Here is a 19,008-nt window from a genome sequence, read left to right as displayed (position 1 = left end):
ATTGGCTGCTCTTGCTTAGCTGTGTGAATTGCTTTTATAAATGCTTTATTTGCTAAAATATGTGATTCCATCTGTTCCAAAACTATTTTTAAGTTTACCTACAGCAAAAGCACACTTTCATTGTAAATTGCCACTATGAAATACATGAAGGGTCCTTTTCTTATATAAAGGCAACTGTAAGGATAATGATGTTGCCAAGTGACATGATTTTATCCTAAAATTAGAAATTTTCTAAAAATTTTCTTTGCCACTGAATTATTTCTGCTGTTTGCCATGCAGTGTTTTCTCCTTTTTCATCTCCAGAATTATTTACAGTGTACTTGATTAATGCATGTCCCATTTTTCTATAAAATGAGAAGGCAAAAGTTGAGTGAGATCTACAAGAGCCTCTGTCTCATGCACTTTAAAGAAAACTCCTCAGACTAGATGATAGGTAGTAAGTGCCTGGAGGAGGTCTGTGAAGAAACAGAAAAATCCAGTTGAATCAAGTTGATGGGAAGTAAAGAATATGTAAAGAAAAAGGTTAGAATAACAAGGTGCAGAAGAGGCAATGTGGAAGGATCTGAAGAAGAGATGGAGGCAGACAGGAAGGTCCACAGAAACATGAGAAGCAGGGCATAAAATGTAGGAGGGTTATGGGAGAGGTGAGCAGATTAAAGCAACAGAAGATGAAGGTCAAAGTGGGAAGCAATTTCTATGAGTTTTCTTTCTAGAGAATGTTCAGACTATTAAACCCAGATCCTTCTTGGGTTTTGTCATTTAAGGTCTGCTTATTCACACATGCTGTTTTCTTTGCTAGTTCAGTCTCTTTTCATTTAACACGCTCCTTGCAAAAAGTGTATTTCAAATAAATCTGTATTTATTCCCTTAAGGAAATGCGAATTTTTTAATTGAAAAAGATCATACTTGATGCTATAGATGGTAGCATGAAAGCACACCAAAAACAGAGGAAAGGAAAAAGGAGAACATAAACCCTCTCATCAGAATGACCATCAAACAAGACATGGGGAGAATTCTTGAGCATTAGTTTTATGTGCTATATAACTTTTTTCCAGAGTGGAACAATCTACAATTTCATGGAGTCATTCTAGCTTGACTTCATCATACATTTGATAAAAAGACTTTTTTAAACTAGCATCTGTCCTGAGGCAACATTTTCTTAATGAAAGTTGATGAAAACTGACATACTGGGGTTATTTTTCCTCCTGGAACTAATGAAAACAAAATTTTAATTTAAATATTTGGAAAAAATTTGCAAGCTTCAACTAGAAATGGTCCTTACCAAAGGCTGCCTGATGCATACACTGCCATGATGAGCCAGCCCAGGCTTCTTCCCAGATGTCTTCACTGTGATAGTGGACAATGCTGGATTATTTTCATGTCCATGAAATGACAATAAGTAACTATTAAGGAGACTTCATAAAGTGTCTGTTAGGTGGAGATGGCCTTAAAATTCGAAGCATGAGAACTTACATTCTTTTCCAAACTGAACTTACTTTTTTACCTATTTGAAGTCTAAATATTGTGATCTGGATATTCGGTGTCCAACCCACTTTTGGAAGCTGAAGTTCTTGTTGTTAGCATTCTTTGCCAAGTTTTATAGTTGGAAAAACCTATTTCCTTTGTAATGTTGATGACATTTGTTGGTTTTTTTATTATGAGATGGTACTTTGCTCATTTTGCCACACAGGGCATGAAGTTCCTCAGTCTGTGCATACATTAGTGTGCATATAGTGAGGTGGTATTTATATATATACACACATATATCTGTGTGTGTGTATATATATATACACACACACATCATTTAGCATATATATAGATACAAGTGTGCATGTTTGTGTATATATGTATATATACACAACGATTTTGTGTTCTTCTCCCATACAAAAATGAAGTTACATGTGAGAACAGTCCTTCAATCTCTCAATGCATGCTGACACACTTCAACGTTTCATTCTGTGTTGGGCTGTCTGTGACTCTCAGTCAATGTCAGTTAAGACAAGGAAGTATTTGTGGGGAAAAGAAAATGCCCATTGATAAACTGTTTTGGTTTTTTATACTTGCTTTACAGGCCAAAGTTCAAAAAACATCAGTTCATCTCCAAGCATAGAGAGCTTGTCTGGAGGACGTGAATTTACAGGATCTCCACCTTTGTCTGCATCAAAAAAGGATTCCTTTTTCAGCACCATCTCTCGCTCACGTTCCCAAAGCAAAACTATGAGCAGAAAAGAGTCGGTGGGTTCCTTTAACTTTTTTTAGCTATTCTAATGTCACACTGCATTACTCATTAGAGACACTAATTTCTTCCATACACTGAGCCCTTGTACTTGGAAATGTTTCCCTAAGCATGCATTAATGGCTAAACCAGAAATAAGCTATTTCAACTTTTTGTATTGAGTGGCATCTCCATTATGGCTTCCATCCCATTATCCTTTCTGAAATGAAGCTGTGAAAGTGCCTGTTGCCTCTGAGAAAGACGAGAGAAGTCTTGTAAGGTTTTTTGCTTTGTTAAACTTTTGCTGTAGTCCTGAAGTTAATAAACAGTTCAGTGGGAAGCTTGAATGCTCAGCAGATCCAAACATGTCCATCTGTTGTCCCTGAAATTCCTTAATACATCAGAGGTTTCCCAGTGTCTGTAGCATCTGTAGTCTGCAGTCACAGTTCTATTTCCTACACAGCTCTGACCTTCCATTTGGTCACAAGAAGCTAGTATTTAAACAGATTGCTCTCATCCAAGAAAATCAGCTCTTATCATGGGTATGTCCCAAAGAAATTCTCGTCCCATCCAAGATATTTTAGGAGCATTACCTTGATAAAACTAGGTATGCCATGGAACAGGAGGATTCTTGTTTATTCTCTATATACATTTCCCTTTGTCTCTCTGTTGACTAGAAAACAGTTACATAGTAGGTGTAATAACCTGTAATTTTTATAAGGTGAAGGCACAGTGGTTTTCTCCATTCTTATTTCAGAAATGTAGGCTCATTTAGCTGTCTATTGATTTCAATACATAGGAGTTGTAATAGCCAAATTTCTCTTACAGCATTCTTCAGGTGTTTAGAGCTTATATTGCATAGAAATTTCGTCTGAACTCAGTGCTTTTTACTTTAAACAGCAGAATCTTTATTAATAGTCACATCATGTTTTCAATTTGATATTCAAAACGTTCTAATGAAATGCACAACTTTGTGCAACTTTGTTCAGTTTTTGTTCACTGAATGAGCGTGCTTAATTCTTGTTCCAAATGCTTTACTGTTGTCTAAAGAAAAGCTGTGTTTTGTGGTTAGTCAACAAGAAGCTATAATTTTGGTTTGTGACCATTTAAAACATGTTGAATTTCATTTAAAGCTAAAACAACAATTTAATTTCTTTCTGCTTGTCCTCATGAGTTGAAGAAAAATAAATACAGCAATACTGAAGTTTTCTTTTAATGTGGCTTAAAAGATCTAAATACAGCTTTCACTTGCAACTTTTATCCAGGCCAGAACTTGGGGGTTTTGCATCAGTAGAGCTGAAGAATAATTCCTCCCAAGTCCTCTAACAGGAGACAGGAGAATTTACCATTATATATTCATACTCAATTAAAATCCATCAATTATTAACATGTTTTTTTGGGTAAATAATGTCCCAAATTTGTGGTATTATATTAATGTTTTCATGAAGAATTTTGGATAAAGACTTATGCATTATAACAGATTTGTTGTCCTTATGATAATTTTTAGTGGATTGGTAATCATGATGAATCAGGGCATAAATTTTCAAAATAGTTATTTGAACTGTGATATGTAATTTATATTTTAGCATTTTATGATTAAACAGCTAGAAAAGGTTTTAGGCCATCAAAATCCACTTCCTTGGGTTCCGTTTTTGACTAACCCTTAATACAGGGAAACAGAATTTGTAGCAGATCCGAGAGGAAAAGTTGTTTTTTTTTAATCTGTTTTCTGTTTCCAAAAAGAATGTTTGGTTTTTGTTTTCCTGTAAATTTCTTTCGGTACTTCATTTTCCACATAGAGTAGAAGACCCCAAAGAGTTCTTCCTGAGGTCTCGAAGTAGTTGCATCAGTATTCTTGAGTTGTACAATTGCTTCATTTACAGCTGTTTTCTGGAAGCAGAAGGCTTGAAAACATAATGGATCCACATTGTTTTATCAAACTGAACTGGTTTACATTTTTAATATTATAATTATACAGATTATGTTGTTAAGTATTAGGGAAATTACCTTTGTTGGAACATTGTGATGCATCAATCTCTTTATAAAAAGATGGGTTTAAAACCAGTTATTTTTGATGTGGCAGATGAAAGATAATCCATTTTCTCTTCATCCTTGTATTTCTAATACAAACCCTTTCCGAGCATAGTGGAAATGGAATGCATACATAAAAATACTTCCTTTTACATGCAATTAAAAGAAGTCGTTTTCACAGACCAGAGAGCATTACTGTAATGGTGTCATGGGATGGACAGGAATGTCATTGTCACAGATTGCACCTGGAGTGCTGTGTCCAGCGCTGGGCTCCCGGTACAAGAGAGATGTGGGCATACTAGAGAAAGTCCAGCAAAGAGACACAAAGGTGATGAAGGGACTGGAGCATCTCTCCTGTGAGGAAAGGCTGAGGCACCTGGGACTGTTCAGCATGGAAAAGAGAAGGCTCGGAGGGGATCTCTCCGGTGTGTATCAGTATCTGGATGGAGGGTATAAAGAGAACAGAGCCAGGCTCTTTTCAGTGGTGCCCAGTGGCAGGATCAGAGGGAATGGGCACCAGCTGCAACACAGGAGGCTCTGTCTGATCATCAAGGAAACATTCTGTTTGCTCTTGAGAGCAGCTGAGCACTGGCATAGGTTACCCAGACAGACTGTGGATTCTCCATCCTTGGAGATATTCAGAAGCCATCTGGACACTAATTCTTGGCAGCCAGCTGTGCTTGGTGGCCCATCCTGAGCGTGGGCTTGGGCAATATGAGCTTCTGAGGTCCCTTTCAACTTCAGCCATTCTGGGATTCTGTGAGAGGATAAACTCTCACAGAGGAATGTAACATGTCTAAATTCTTTCTTTCCTAAAGCCAGTCCAACAAGTTGGGCTTTATCGGTGAGAGTTATGATCAAAATTGATACTTGTTTCATTGCTTCCAGAAATAAAATGTGTCCATTTCTCATATAAGGACTTCTTTAGCTTAGTAACATTTGGGTTATATTTATTCTTCTATATATTTTTTCCCCTCAGATGCAAAGATCAGTGGAGTGACTTTTTTATTTCTGTTACCAGAAACAGATGTCTCCTGCTTTATTTAGTTAAAGAAACGAATCTACAGCCTCAGGGCTGAATGCACAATATCAGTTCATGTTTTGGCAGCCCGTGGTATGGTGATGTTTTTGACATTACTGCTGAGTGGCACAAAGCTGTATGTTAATGTGAGGTCCACCAAAAGAGTTTGGAAGCCTGTTCTGTGCCCAGCATTGAGATGGTTCCCTGCTCCTTTGTGCCTTTCTAACAGGAATCACTTAAGCAGCAGTTTCTGGAGCTATCTTCCCATAAACAAACACAGAAATTTTTAATCTGTAATGCAGTCTGGTACCCACTATCTTCTGAATGGTTCAGTCTTGCTGGAATAAAGTCCTACAAAATTTCCTCTCCCAGCCTGCCTACTGCCCTCTACTTTTGGGCAGAGTTGTGAAAAGGGGCACATTTGTGGGCCATTTTTTTCTCATTATGTTTCATTTATGTCTGCAGCAACCATTAAAGTAAGTCTACTCCTCTTTTTAGCAAATAGCAAAGCTGCTTAGACATTTATTCTGGCAAATATGGTTGGCTGGTCCCAGTTTCTGGCAGAATATTTTGTAAATTGCTTTCAGGCATAGAGATGTGCCAGTGAGGAAACTTCTGAGTCAAACAATATAAACATTTTTTAAACTTTCATTAAAAGAAAAAAACATTAGGAAAATGTGGATTTGACTGAAAGTAAAGTTTTGATTCTGAGAAACTTTGTGCTTTAATAAGTAAATTTCTACATAAAAGTTTCAACTTAAGAAAAATCAAATTGCCTATTTGGAAAGTACATTAGTTTAAAAGTTCCCAAGAAGAAAACATTTCTAAGGAAAATCTGGAGCGGTTTATTTTCTTTACTAAAATAATTTCTAAACATAGTCAATCAGAATCCTCATTTCTTTACAAAAATATCCTGGACAGAAGTGTCATGCATTATGCTGGTTTTGATTGCACGGACTTTTTAATTAAATCAACTTTGACAACATATGCTATTGTCCCCACAAGCATGTATAAACAACTGTTACTGTCTGTGATTTACGTAGCTACTCTGACTGATTTGAAATTAGTTATGAGTACCTCTACAGGTTAGAAAAATTAATGTATGCTATTATTTTCAATTAAATAGGCATCTGCTGTAGTGATTAAAGAGCCTGAGTTTAAGCATACAAACTTGACAGTTCTGCTCAAGTGGAAGCGGTATATGAAAACCAATGAGATAATAAAATAAATAGTAGACAACTGCACAAAGAAAACCACCTATGCACAAACTTTTGTGCATGGTACATATCTTGGAGATAGCTTTTATTACCATGTATCTTTTCCCTGACTGTTATTTTTAAATTTCTTTAAAATGTTTTAAGCAAAATACTTGTCAGTTCAGACTTACCAATGCCAAACATTTATTTGGAAGTATAAACGCTATGATGAAATGTCTTTTTTCTGTTAAGCATCATAAAATGTGCCCAAGAATAAGTTTGTTTGTCTGTGTACGTCAGCCAATTCTTGCTCAGTATTTTGGATTTGTTAGGCCTAAAGTTAAAGACATGTTGATTATTCCCAATGCCATTAAGTTTAAAATACTTTAGTGCCTTAATGTTTAACTGTAGTTAATACTGGAGGACATATGTCTTCCTTATTTTATGTGACAGGCCAATTCAGACACACAAAAAAATAAGCAATTTATTTAATACTTCAATGTTGTCTAATTTTAGGGTTAGATGAAAAGAATATTAAATTTCAGATGCTGACAGGTCACATGAGCAGAGTTTATAGAAAAAACTCTGAGATATTTTGGAACTATGATTCTTTTCTTGGTTGCCTTCCTCTGGCTTACATGACATCCTGTAACTAATGAAGGAACTGAAAACAGTAGAAGAAATAGTTTTTATTAGAAATATTTGCAAGTTTCTTATAATTTAGTAAAGCAACAGCTGTGTGCATGAGTGACAACTTTGAATCCTAGAGCTGCTTATCTTTTTTGGAGTAATTTATTTCAGGGAAAAGAAACTGTACTGTGATAAAAACAGGAAGTTAATTGCTTAGGAAAAAAAAAAAAGATTAATAAAAACCCAAGAGACTCTGCAGTGTTTTTTCTGTCACATTACAAGCAATAAACATGTATACAGAACAGACCTGGGGGGCCATTTGGAATATTTTTAAAATGTCAGTGTAAACTTAATCTTTCTCTGGTACAAAAGATTCAGATACATGTAGGTGAATAATACCTTCCAATAACTTCTCACAGAAGCAGAATGATACCACTTAAAAAAAAGGCAGTTAGAACATTAAAAATTATTGGGCAGCCTTTTGAAACTGTCAGAAAAAATTTAAAAATTAGCAAAATCATGAATGGATGAGACCATCAGCAATGTTTACAAAAGGATCAAAGTGACTGAGGATGCAAGAAGTGTGACACTTCACAGCAGTCATGCTACCAGCAAAGGTACAGGACTTGCTCTGTCCATCCTCTTTCCATACATTAATCATGAAGTTAATGTTTTGGCATCCCAGTGGCAAAGAAAAACATAACAGAGAATGTGTGTTGGTAGCTTGAGCTGTCCCATTTTTCCTTTTCAGTGGGAATTTCGTCTCTTCATCCTTCTCTTTTAAGATAACACCATGAAACTACTGTCCATTTCTGCAGAGAGCTGAGAGACCGGCACTGAACTCTCAATAAAAACATGCATGTGGATGAGACACATGCCTCTAAACCAGGCTGTTGTTTTATTTGGGAGTTTTTTGGGCAGAAAGGGTTTCTATGTTTGGAAGATTTTTTTTTCTCACTGGAGTAGATTGTGGCTATGTATTAAATAGCTTGATTCTTATTTTTGTCTGTGCTTCATTAAATCAAACAATTCCCTATAAAAACAACAAGATTTGTATTTCTGTTATTTTAACAATGTAGTATAAATGGGGTATATTTATAGCCCCTGCATAATCACTATACTTAAGTTTTACCTTCCTTAAACTCTGAAAAATTAGAGATTCCAAAACCCTTAAATAAATAATCCTGCTTTGTTCTACATCCTCAATCATATTAGGAATAATACAAAAGGTCAAATACATCCAGCCTGACCAGAGGAAGATTTAGTGAAACTATTTTGCAACTGATGCTTAAAAAGAATTTAAATGAGTATGAGATTAACAAAGAATGTGCTCTGGGAGTCCTTCATAAAGGACTGTTTATGTTGAACTGTGTGTATTAAAAAGCTTATTCAGGCAGCAAAGTCAAGAAGCATAATTATGTATGTATGTAACACCTAATCAACTCTTCCAGTAAGGTTCAAGTAAATATGTTAGTCTCTTATATTTACCACAGTGGGCTGATGCAGTCTTAAAGGCCAGCAATGTGTGTAACAGATGGGCAGAAAGTCCCTTAGATGTGACAGTGAAATGTGATGGAAGAAATGGGATTCTCATTTGCCTGTCTGTTTATTTATAACTATTTCCAAAATGCTTGCAGCCATACCGTCTAAATTAATGTATCAGTTTTCTTATTTATTAAGAAGTTTTCCAGTATTCTAAAGTCAACAATCTCAACAGCAGCACTGAGAGAAGCCTTTTATCAGTATTTCTGTTCAAAGGGATAATTTCCAGTACCCTACAGCTCTTGCTGTTCTTATCTATTCCTTTACCAGGTGGGATACTACCTATTTTTGCCTACCCAATACACAACAAGTTATGCCCAGCTTTTTGCATTTCCATGGATCTTGCAGATTTTTATGGGTTTCATTTTTAAACTGTGTCTTGGCAGTCCCACAGTGCAGTGCCAGCAGGTGGACTTGTGCAGGCAGCAGGTAGATAAGTCTCCCATGTCTTGTGTCTGCTTGCAGAAGAGGTTTCTTTCCATCCCTGCTTTCTTTGTCACCAGACAGGAGCTTTCTCTATTAGTCATATTTATCCTTCTCATGTTCCTGCTAAGGAAAAATTGTCTGACCATAGAAGTGGAATATTTTTAAGAGGAAAATGTACCCAGGTTATATGAAAACAAGTCCTTTTCATGCTCCGGGAGTACAATTGCTGTTTTCTGGCTCTGAACAGTGAGGCTGGTGCACCTGGAACCTGTTCCAATAATAGGTTCAACTGTGGGAGATGCTTTGGAAAATTTCCAAGCCCTTGGTCCTTTGCCACTAACATCTTCAGGCAAGGTGGGATATGACAAACTAAGCTGGCAAATTGACTTTGAACTGTTTAAGATGGAAATTCAGCAGCAGGACCTGATGATTAGAAGCTGTTAGCCAGAGTTTCATCTGTTTTCAGGACTTTAATTGAAATTAAATATATCTGTCAGGTTGTAGGGAGAGCCTCTGAGGCACCAACTTTCATTTTCTTCCAAATGTCTATATATTTTTAGCTTTGTTTTAAGAGACAATAAATCAAATAAATTTATAATCATACATCAGTGCAATAAAACAGCTATTTTTCCTCAAAGTCACCAATATTAATAGAGTTTATAAATAAATATGGATGGTAAATAAATATTTTTATATGTAAAGAATAATAAATAAACATGTAAACTCCTAAAACTAGAGGGCAAGAAAGGGGATTGTTATTCTAGTTTGGAAGAAGAGAAATCATTTACCACAAATCATTATATTTCAAGAAAGCTACATATACATAATGCAGTAAGATAATACTTTTTCTTGCATTTTGAAAGTGTGGGTCTCCTCAACAGATGCTAAGTCTAGAATGCTCGAAATTTGGATGTTGGAAGACAGTTCCTATGTTACTGGTTATACAGAATCTGAGTTACAGCCCCTTTCAGTTTTGTTGGGACTTATTTTCTATTTTGAGGGGGAATGTTAAGTACAGAAAAGCTGAAATTCTTACTCTTTTAATCCTTTATTGTAATCTCTTTGTTCTTTTATGTGTGCATAGCTTGGAGAAGCATCATGAGATGCCATCCCTTACTGTGATGTTATAGAGAGCACACAGAGGAAGTAAGGATTGTACTAATTCCCCAAAACATGTGCCTTTGCAGGTGAATGCCTTCTAGCATTTTAATTTATTGCCGAATTTGTAGTGATCTCATTCTACTTGAAAATTTTATCTGTATTATAAAATTCCTTTCTTGTCTTTGATACTTGTTTTCAATCTGAGCCCTCTGAACCAAATAATTTGTTGTTGTTGTTGTGTTGGTACATAACCTGATTTAGCTTGGCTCCTTGGAGTTACAGTGGATATTTTGTTGACCTTTTCTTCACTTTTTGTTTAATTTTCTTATTTTTATCACAGTCCCATTCCCTGCACCCCTTTCATAGGGTTGTCACAGATACACATTCACAAAAGATTTGGCAGTGGCAGTTCTGTTTCAGGTTTTAAAACAGATAATTACTCTTCTGAATTTACTTCTTTGAGCAGAAGTGGATGCATTGTACCCAAATGTTTTAACTTTGATAGCACTATGTTTGGAACCTAGACTTCTAGGATTACTGTTTGCCTAATTCATTTGTGCTTCCTCAGATGTCCTCTGATATATTTTGAGATATACAGTACTACCAGACTCAAAATTGGAAAGCAACAGGTCAAAATAATGATAAAACAGAGGAGAAAAGAGATTAAAATAAAAGGTTTCTCTAATCTGACAGAGAACCTGTTTGTGCTTTAAGAGTTCTGATCTAGAAAACCTCTGAAATAAGTATTTAACTATCAGTAATTATGAAGTCTGAGAAACTATGCTTACTAGCACTACACTACAGTAGTAAAACTAAGAGAAATTTGGAAGGATATATAAGAAAAAAAGGAAGAAAGCATTCCTACTTAAACTATCTCATACCACACTGGAATAGCAGTCTGAGTTAAAATGGTGTTTAAAAAAAAGCATAAGAAGGAGTTAAAGTGGTATAAAATAAAAACATGGTTCATGTTTGCTCTGCCTACAATCTAAAGGAACAAAATACAAGTTTGTAGAACTTAGCTGAAAGTACTGTGCATAAAATATTTAACATTTATGAAAGTATATTCAAAATAATAAAAACTAGGCAGTTGTGAAGACGTTAAGAACACAGAACATGAGTTATTTGGAAATATATTAAGTGTGGGGATATTTCAATTAGCGTCTAGACATATAAATACTGTCAGCTAATGGTTCAGCACAGGAAATCAATGCATAACCTCTACTTCTGTGGGAATTAGTATTTGAAGGCAGTATCTGAATTTCTTTATGTCCTCTCTGGGTAATATATTAATATTCACGCAATTTCATTTTGTGCAAAAATTTCACAAGTACCAGAATTTTCAACGTAAAAGTGACAATGTACATTTCACCCCTGACTCTGATGTGCTTGGTGCACTTTCATCTAATCATTTCATAGCCCCTTCCACATAGAAGAAACTTCCTCTAAACATCTGCAAAATAAATGCTCTATGAAAACTCTTTCAAAAATGCCACCTTTTCATCAACAACAATTTGGCTGCATGCTGAAGCCATGTCTAGAAGGCTGACTAATATAGCCATATTGTTTCTATGTCCTCCCCATATGTGTGTCTCCAGCCATCTGTTGTCTCTTGGCTTACACCATGAAGTCCTTCAGAGAAGCAGGATTTTTCTTTATATTTGTACAGCATCCAGCAGAGCAAGGCCTTGGTCCTGATGAGGGACCATGAGTGATACAGTTAAATAACAAGTTAAATTTGTAAATAAAATAAATTAAAAGTTTGGGTTAAGTTCAACTGCATTCAGTGCTCAGAAATGGGGGTTTCTGGTTTAAATGTCACCATATGCTGTGCACCATTCTATGGTTTGCGTAGAATATAAAAAAATTAAGGGGGTGTCAACCAACATTCAACTGTCAGATTCCAGATTATAAGGTTAAATTTTGTAATTAATTCTTAGACTAGAAAATTAAATAAATTCCCACAAAATGGAGGGCGTAACCACTGCTTTTTACTCCAGGGGAATTGGCTTAAAATTAAATGAGAAAGCAATTTATGCCTTGCATCTGAGTCTTGTTTGACTTGTAAACTGCTGCTGACATCTAAAAAGTATACTCTGTGTATAATTTATGAATAAGAACTTAAGTACTGGTAAGACTCTTAGCAAGTCCCTGACTTCACGATTTCCATGTATCAATCTCATCTTTCCCATTATTTTCCTCTAAATGTTTTGATACTTCATCAAAATTATTTTCTAATTTGCCATGCCAATTTGCCAAGAGCTATAGAATGTTTCCTGTGCTTTTACTATGAATACTGAAAAAACTGAAAATGTGACTTGGTAAATTAATATATGAAAAGTAGCTATTAACTACAGGGAAAAACAAACAAGCAAACAAAGAAATCCCACACTGTCTTGAGCTCCAGACATCACAGATGTGCAAATCTGTATAGTCTGGAAGAGTATTGTGGTCACTACTGTTGCATGTTTATATCATGGCATTCTGTTTTTCCGCACTTCAACAACCCATCATTGACCAGCATCAGAAAACAGCCCAGGAAGACTGGGCTCTTCTGCCAGCTCAGTTCTGTCACTGATTTGGTGGGGGTTTTTTAATGTTTTAAATTTCCGCATTAGTGCTTACATACCTTAAAGGCCTTTAAATACTCTTCTCTTTGAAAATAGTTTCTTTTCCACAGCACTTAGCACTTGGTAGTGCTGCCAAGTTAATTCTTGTTCAGGATTCAGATTTAAGATTAATGGAATTTTGCCATTCTGAGCATTCATGAATGAAATGCTTGGATATACATTGTTGTAAGCTTTGACAACAGAGTTTGCTTTTCCTTTACTTTCCTACGTGGGTTGAACAGATGAAAGTACAATCTTTCTTTCATCTCCTGAATAGCAAGACTGAAAACTAAACGATATTGGGAAAGAAAAGCATTACAATCCTGATTTTCCAGGTTTGTTTTCTCTGTTTTCCATAATTCTGTCTTAAGCTACATGTCACATATTTGAGAGAAAATTAGTTTAAACTGATAAAAGCAATTTTGAGAAAGATTGGCTTCTCCCAAAACTGTATGTCATCAGACCTTGTAAAGGATACCAAATTCCAGTGCCCTTACCCAGGTCTGCAAACCATATTGCACCATGTAAAGCCATGAGCTGTAAAAGGATAGGATTACAATGTCAAAAGTGTAAAAGTTTCTGTTCTTGACTATACTGACCACTTTCAGTGATTCACAGCTTTTTTTCTGATGCAGTAAAATTTGATGAAAAATGGGGCATGGGAGAGGTATCGGTGATCTCATTATGAGCTCAGGAGAAAAGGAAGGATATAAAAATTTATTTCTATAGCTCTCTTTGTAAAGGTGAGAAGATAGATGAAAGGAAGGGTAATAAAAACAGAAGAACAAGCTTTGGACAAACGGAGAGTAACAGAACTATATAGGCTAGGGTGGAAATAGCAAAGAAATGTCAAAAAATTAATCGTGAACTAATTAGTTCTCATGGCAAAAGAAAAAAAGGAAATGTAGCAATGTAAGCAAAGTTCTATATGTGGATAAGAAAAAAGACAAGTTTGAGAAACATAAATATAAGTCAAGTTTTTTGCAGAGTCAATCTTGCCAAAACAAGGAAAATAGTTAGAGATGTGTATATGAAGGCACTCAAATAGAATCTTGATTTGACTGGAGACATAAATTCTAGCCTGCTTAATATTGTTAGTGAAATGTAAATCAGTGTAGTACCACAAATAAACTACTTCCTTTTCATTCTCCTGTTAAATTCCAAATGTTAATGGTTGTCTGTAGGGCTCTACATCATCTGCACGGTTGAAGGAGTGTAATAGTTTTTTAAGAACCCTGGAACTGAATTCTCAGAAAGTATTAAGTTGTTTTTCTGCAAGATTGCATACGTAAATATGCAGATCTTGGTGTCCCATGTCTGAGGCAGTGATTTCTTAGTTTGATTTGCTGCTTGGTTTGCTTCTCTTCCTCATAATGCATCTCCCAATATTAGAAAATATTGAGCTTTATAGAACATGTTGTTTGGTAAATTGACACTGATATTGTATTTTGGTTGAATGATTTGGAATCGTTGTTCGTGTTCCTTGTTTCTAGTGCTGTGTGTGTCAGATCAGCTGAAAGGGCAGTTTCTGCTGGAAGGTTGGTCCAGACCATACTTGATTTCTCCTGACTTAGGTTTGGCCTGTTTGAAGAATTTATAAGTCTCTGTTTGTGCATAAGAGAGATCAGATCAGCACTGCCATATGTATACAAAATAAAAATGGTGTCCAGGCTACTCATTTTGTTAGCACAATGAAAAGTTGCACATAGAGGAAAGTGCAGTGTATACTGCACTGAGAGCATCTCTGCACTATGCTGGCTATAAAGCAGTTGTTTCATCTAACACTGCTAAAGAATTTGATGTTAGACTACTGAAAAAAAGGTCCTCATTCCTGAGGAGCTTTGTGATTTTACTGCTTACCTGTACAGAGCAATCTTTGAAAGGTACTGTGAAAAGATTAGTCTTAGAAATGTTGTATAGAAGAGACTTCTGCTTAAACTGCTACTTGGAATAAGATAATCACTAGCATTGGGTCAGGTCAGTGACTTTTAATAGAAACTACCTCTTCTGTAAGTATCCTCTTCCAGTGCTGCACTGCTCTTCTAATGAAGAACATTTTCCTAATGACCAACTTGAACCTTCCAAGGGGCAGTTTTGGGCCATAATGCTTTCTGTATCATCTGTGAAGGGTTTGATTCCATCATCTTTGTCACACCATGTAGTTACAGGCTCCCAGTAGATCCCCCTTGAGCTCTCTTCACCAAAATAAACAAGCACTGCTCCTTCAGCATCTCCTCCAGACCTGTAGCCTTTACAGCAGCCCTGCACTGGGCCCTCTCCAGTCTCCCAATGTCTTTGAACTGCAGGCCCTTTGGAAAGCATTATTAAAGGTGAGGGCTCACAAGCACTGAGTAGAAAGGGGTATAATGACTTTCCTGGATCTGCTGACCACATTGCTCATAATGTAGCTCAGTGCAACTGTTTACATTATTCATGATAAGAGAACTTTGCTTTAAGCAGCTCAACAGCCACTGTAGCCTCCATATCCTTTTTGGCAGATCTGAAACAAAAAGTTCCTTCCCTGTCTGCACTGGTGCTTTGGGATTTTTCTTTTCAGGTGCAGAATTTTGCACTTACGGAAAATTCTATAAAAGAAACCTCAAAAAGGCTTCTCTTGCCTAGGCTTTCCGTGTCTCATGGTGTTTGTGAGTTGAAGTTCCAGCAGTCAGCACAACAGCCACACCTCCCAATTTCATCTGAAAATCTACTGAGTGTACATTCTGTCTCCTTATCTGAGCTATTGATGGAGATAGACACTGGATAGTGTCTTCATAGCACTGATACAAGATACTGAACAATGTCTTTATTTGTTACTGTGCTCATTTCCAAACATCAACTGGACATCAAGATACTGATTCTGTTCCTTAAGCTTGGGATTCTGAACAATCCAGCCCCCCTACAGTCCTTTCATTCAGCCCATCCTTCATCATATTGTAAGTGACAATGCTTTTGGAAATGTGTCAAAAGCCTAACTAAAGTAAAACTTCATTGCATTCACTTCCCTCCCTTCATCTGCATGCCCAGTCATTTCATCACAGTGGGCAACCAGGTTAGTCAAACATGATTTGCTCTTGGTAAATCCTTGTTGACTTTTCTTGATTATTGTCTTGTCCTTTACATGCTGGAAATTGATTCCAAGAGGACATGCTCCACAATTTTTCCAAGGACTAAGGTGAGGTCAACCATTGTATGGTTCCTTAGATACCCCTCCTCACTCTTGTTTACTGTGTATGTAAAACTAACCTTTCTGCAGTCATCAAGGATGTTCTGTAATAGCAGTGATTTTTCACAGATGGTAACCAGTGGTGTTGCAATCACCCTGTCAGTGTTTCAACACCCATACAGATATCCCACCTAGTCTCATGTATTTGAACACACACTGCTTCTTCAGGTATCTACCAGCTTCCACCTTCCCCCTCTCCATAGCCATCCCTCTCCTTCCCAAACAGTACATGCAGGGGTCTGGGAACAGAGTTGGCCTGAAAAGTGAGATGCAAAAATGGATTCAAGTGCTGCAGCCTTTTCTGTATCATGTGTCACTGTCTTATCTCCCTTAGTAAGCAATAGACCATTTTCCTTGAATCTCCTTTTGATGCTCTGCATACTTACTTCTTGTATTCAAGATAACTTCTTGTTACCCCTGAATGTCCCCCATTAATTTTTGCTCCAGGTGGGGTTTTGTCCTTCCTAGTTTTGTTCATATGCCCAAACAATGTTTGTGTGCCTGTCCTTTGTTTCCTGTCATTGTTTCCACACATGTGCTCTCCATTTCCACCATTTCCACCTCCATATGTGCTTTTCCAATTTTAGTTCATTAGGAAGCTCCTTACTCAGCCAGGTGGACCTTCTGCCTACCTTGTCTGTATGTGCTGATTCGTCACGTGTATCTGGGTTAGGTCTGTGTTAGCAAAGTCCTGCTCCCTAGATTAGCAAGTCTGTTCACAAAGATTTCATCCCCATCTTTGCCAGGTCGACATGTTCTCTAAGTTGTCTGTCCTCATCAAGTTTTGCCACAAACAAAATAGTTGATGCTCAGCTAATGCCACCAACTATGTACCCATATGTGATCTCCCTGATACCCCTGCTGCTTTCCAAGCTTTCCCTTTTGCTGTAGGATTGAAGGGAAACAATACCAGGGTTCCTATCCCCTTTCACCCTTGCTCAGGAACCCTACAGTCACTTTTGAACTAAAATGGTTTCACATCACCCTGTCTCTGGTGAACACATGAATAAGCAAAAAAATTAGAGCATTAGGTGACCCCAAACAGTCTTTTGCAATACCACAAACTGAATCTTCATATAAGCAAGACACCTCCCTAGCTGACAAGTCAGGCTGGAAGAGTCACCAGCCATGCACTGTCACTCATCACTTTCCCTTGGTAGTGCTCTGATACAGTGTCCAACCTGAATTCTTCCTCTGAGGGAGCTTGGTCTTTGCCCTCTTCTGCTTGGGCCCTGCACCACTGGGCAGCCCCTCTGCTGCCAGAAGTCACAAGTTTACAGTTCCCTCCCTCGTGTCAGTGCATGCCTTCTTCCCACTGTGTCTTGTCTTAGTTGCATCTTTCCTGTCTGTCACATGCAGTTTTACAGCTGGAAAGATGTTGCCAATCACCTGTCGGTCACCCCAGTGCAATAAAACACACCTGCCTCTTAAAACTGCTCACCTGCTGCTGGGGAACTGCAACAGAGCAAACACCCCATCAGGGAGGTGACTCTCAGAGCCTGCACAGAGGTGGTCACAGCACTGCTGCTGACAGCAGAGGTGGATATTACACCTTGTAGCAAGTCATCACCATTTGGGTGTTGTCTAATTGTGCAAAAAGCCTTGGGTCTCTTGTGTGTCAAGTGCCAAGTTAACTGTCTTGCCTATTTGCCCATCCCACTGCCAGCACGCCTTGGTGCTCTTCCCATGGGTGCCAGATTAAGTCAGGAACTCTTTTAGCCTTGTGTAAGATTTCCCACTTGGAAAGGAGATCTCTTGGCTGTCTGTGACTCCCTGACCACAGCCCCCTCCTTTGTCCCTGCTGGGTCTGCTGAGCACTGCTCCTCCCCATGCTGGATCCCAGTGAGCGGAAAGAACAGGGGATGTAGTTTAATCAGCACTGCTGTCACTTGCCAAGAAAAGAGGTACTGTTGTATAATTGAAAAGGTCAGTTCAGACTCTGTTTGGGTGGATTCAGCTGTCCAAACACATTTCAAGATCAATTTACTGCAGTTGTCACCCATGAATAAGACAAAAAAAGTGTAGGAGACATGAAAATACTTATTACAAGAAGTTAAATTTTCTTATTCACCTGTAGGAGATAAACTGGAGTTCAATTACTGGCTAATTATTTTAGAATTTGATTGTGTTATTTTATATAGAATATTCAAATATTGTCACTTTTCCCTATCTTACAGCTGCATTCGCAGTGCCAATGGCAGTTTAAAATTTATGGTAGATTATTTGTTGCAGTCAATAGCTGTTTGTACTAGAAAAAGGTCTTCTGCAGGAACATCACTTGAATAGAAATGTCAATGCAGATATGCTTGTACAGGCCATGACAGAACTGCAGACTTTGAATGAGGTCACTCAGCAACTCTAAATTGGCAAATTAAATCAATCCTTTTGAGGTCTAAGTGGTCAAAGTATGAGGATAAGAGGAAAAAGGTGAGAGTATATAATATAAAGAAATAGCAAGGAAAAGATGCTTCATATCTATTAGGTGTAAGGAAAAAGCATGTAGGCAAAAAGCAATACTGCTACATCTTGCAAATGCTACAGATACATTGCTTTTTATTAATCAATTGCTTTTGGATTTATGGTATACTAGGGCAAACTTTATTTGGTTCTGTCTTGGTGTCTGATGGAGATTAAGATCACTTATACCTTTAAATCAAGACTGACTCATTCTATTTATTCTTGTTGATCAGTTTTGGGGTTTTTTCCATTTGAAACGTAATTCACTCTCTAATGCTCAGTGATCTCCATCAGACAAGACTGTGATAGAGCTGCAAAGCTCCAGAGAAAAACAGGCGGCTAAAAAGTTACTTTGGCTTTTTCTGAATATTTTGAATTCAATTGCATACTTAAACAAAATCCTGCTTAATACTGTTTGTGACTTAGCTTTGAAGGAATTTTTCCAAAGGACTGGTGACCTTCTTCTGCAGTATGGTCTTCAAAGTCAAGACTGGATGAATTTGTAAACCAGCAAACAAACATATTCAAAGAGGAGAATTCTTAGCTGAGGTAGTTCC

General features: G+C 37.2%; 1 protein-coding gene across 5 annotated transcripts in view; it reads left to right on the top strand.

Moving 5' to 3' along the window:
• TBC1D5 (TBC1 domain family member 5) overlaps positions 1 to 19,008 on the top strand; it is a 313,398-nt gene that overhangs the window by 269,998 nt on the left and 24,392 nt on the right. For 4 of the 5 annotated variants that reach the window (XM_088163893.1, XM_088163888.1, XM_088163896.1 and 1 more), the window contains 2 exons: positions 2,072 to 2,235; positions 15,911 to 15,943. In XM_088163893.1, the coding sequence (XP_088020019.1) occupies positions 2,072 to 2,235; positions 15,911 to 15,943 (197 nt within the window). The remainder of the gene's footprint in view (positions 1 to 2,071; positions 2,236 to 15,910; positions 15,944 to 19,008) is intronic. The other variant, XM_088163900.1, reaches the window with a different exon arrangement.

Source organism: Sturnus vulgaris, chromosome 1 (assembly GCF_052056855.1).
Source record: "Sturnus vulgaris isolate bStuVul1 chromosome 1, bStuVul1.hap1, whole genome shotgun sequence".
Lineage (NCBI taxonomy): Eukaryota > Metazoa > Chordata > Aves > Passeriformes > Sturnidae > Sturnus > Sturnus vulgaris.
This window is presented reverse-complemented; position numbering and strand designations above follow the sequence as displayed.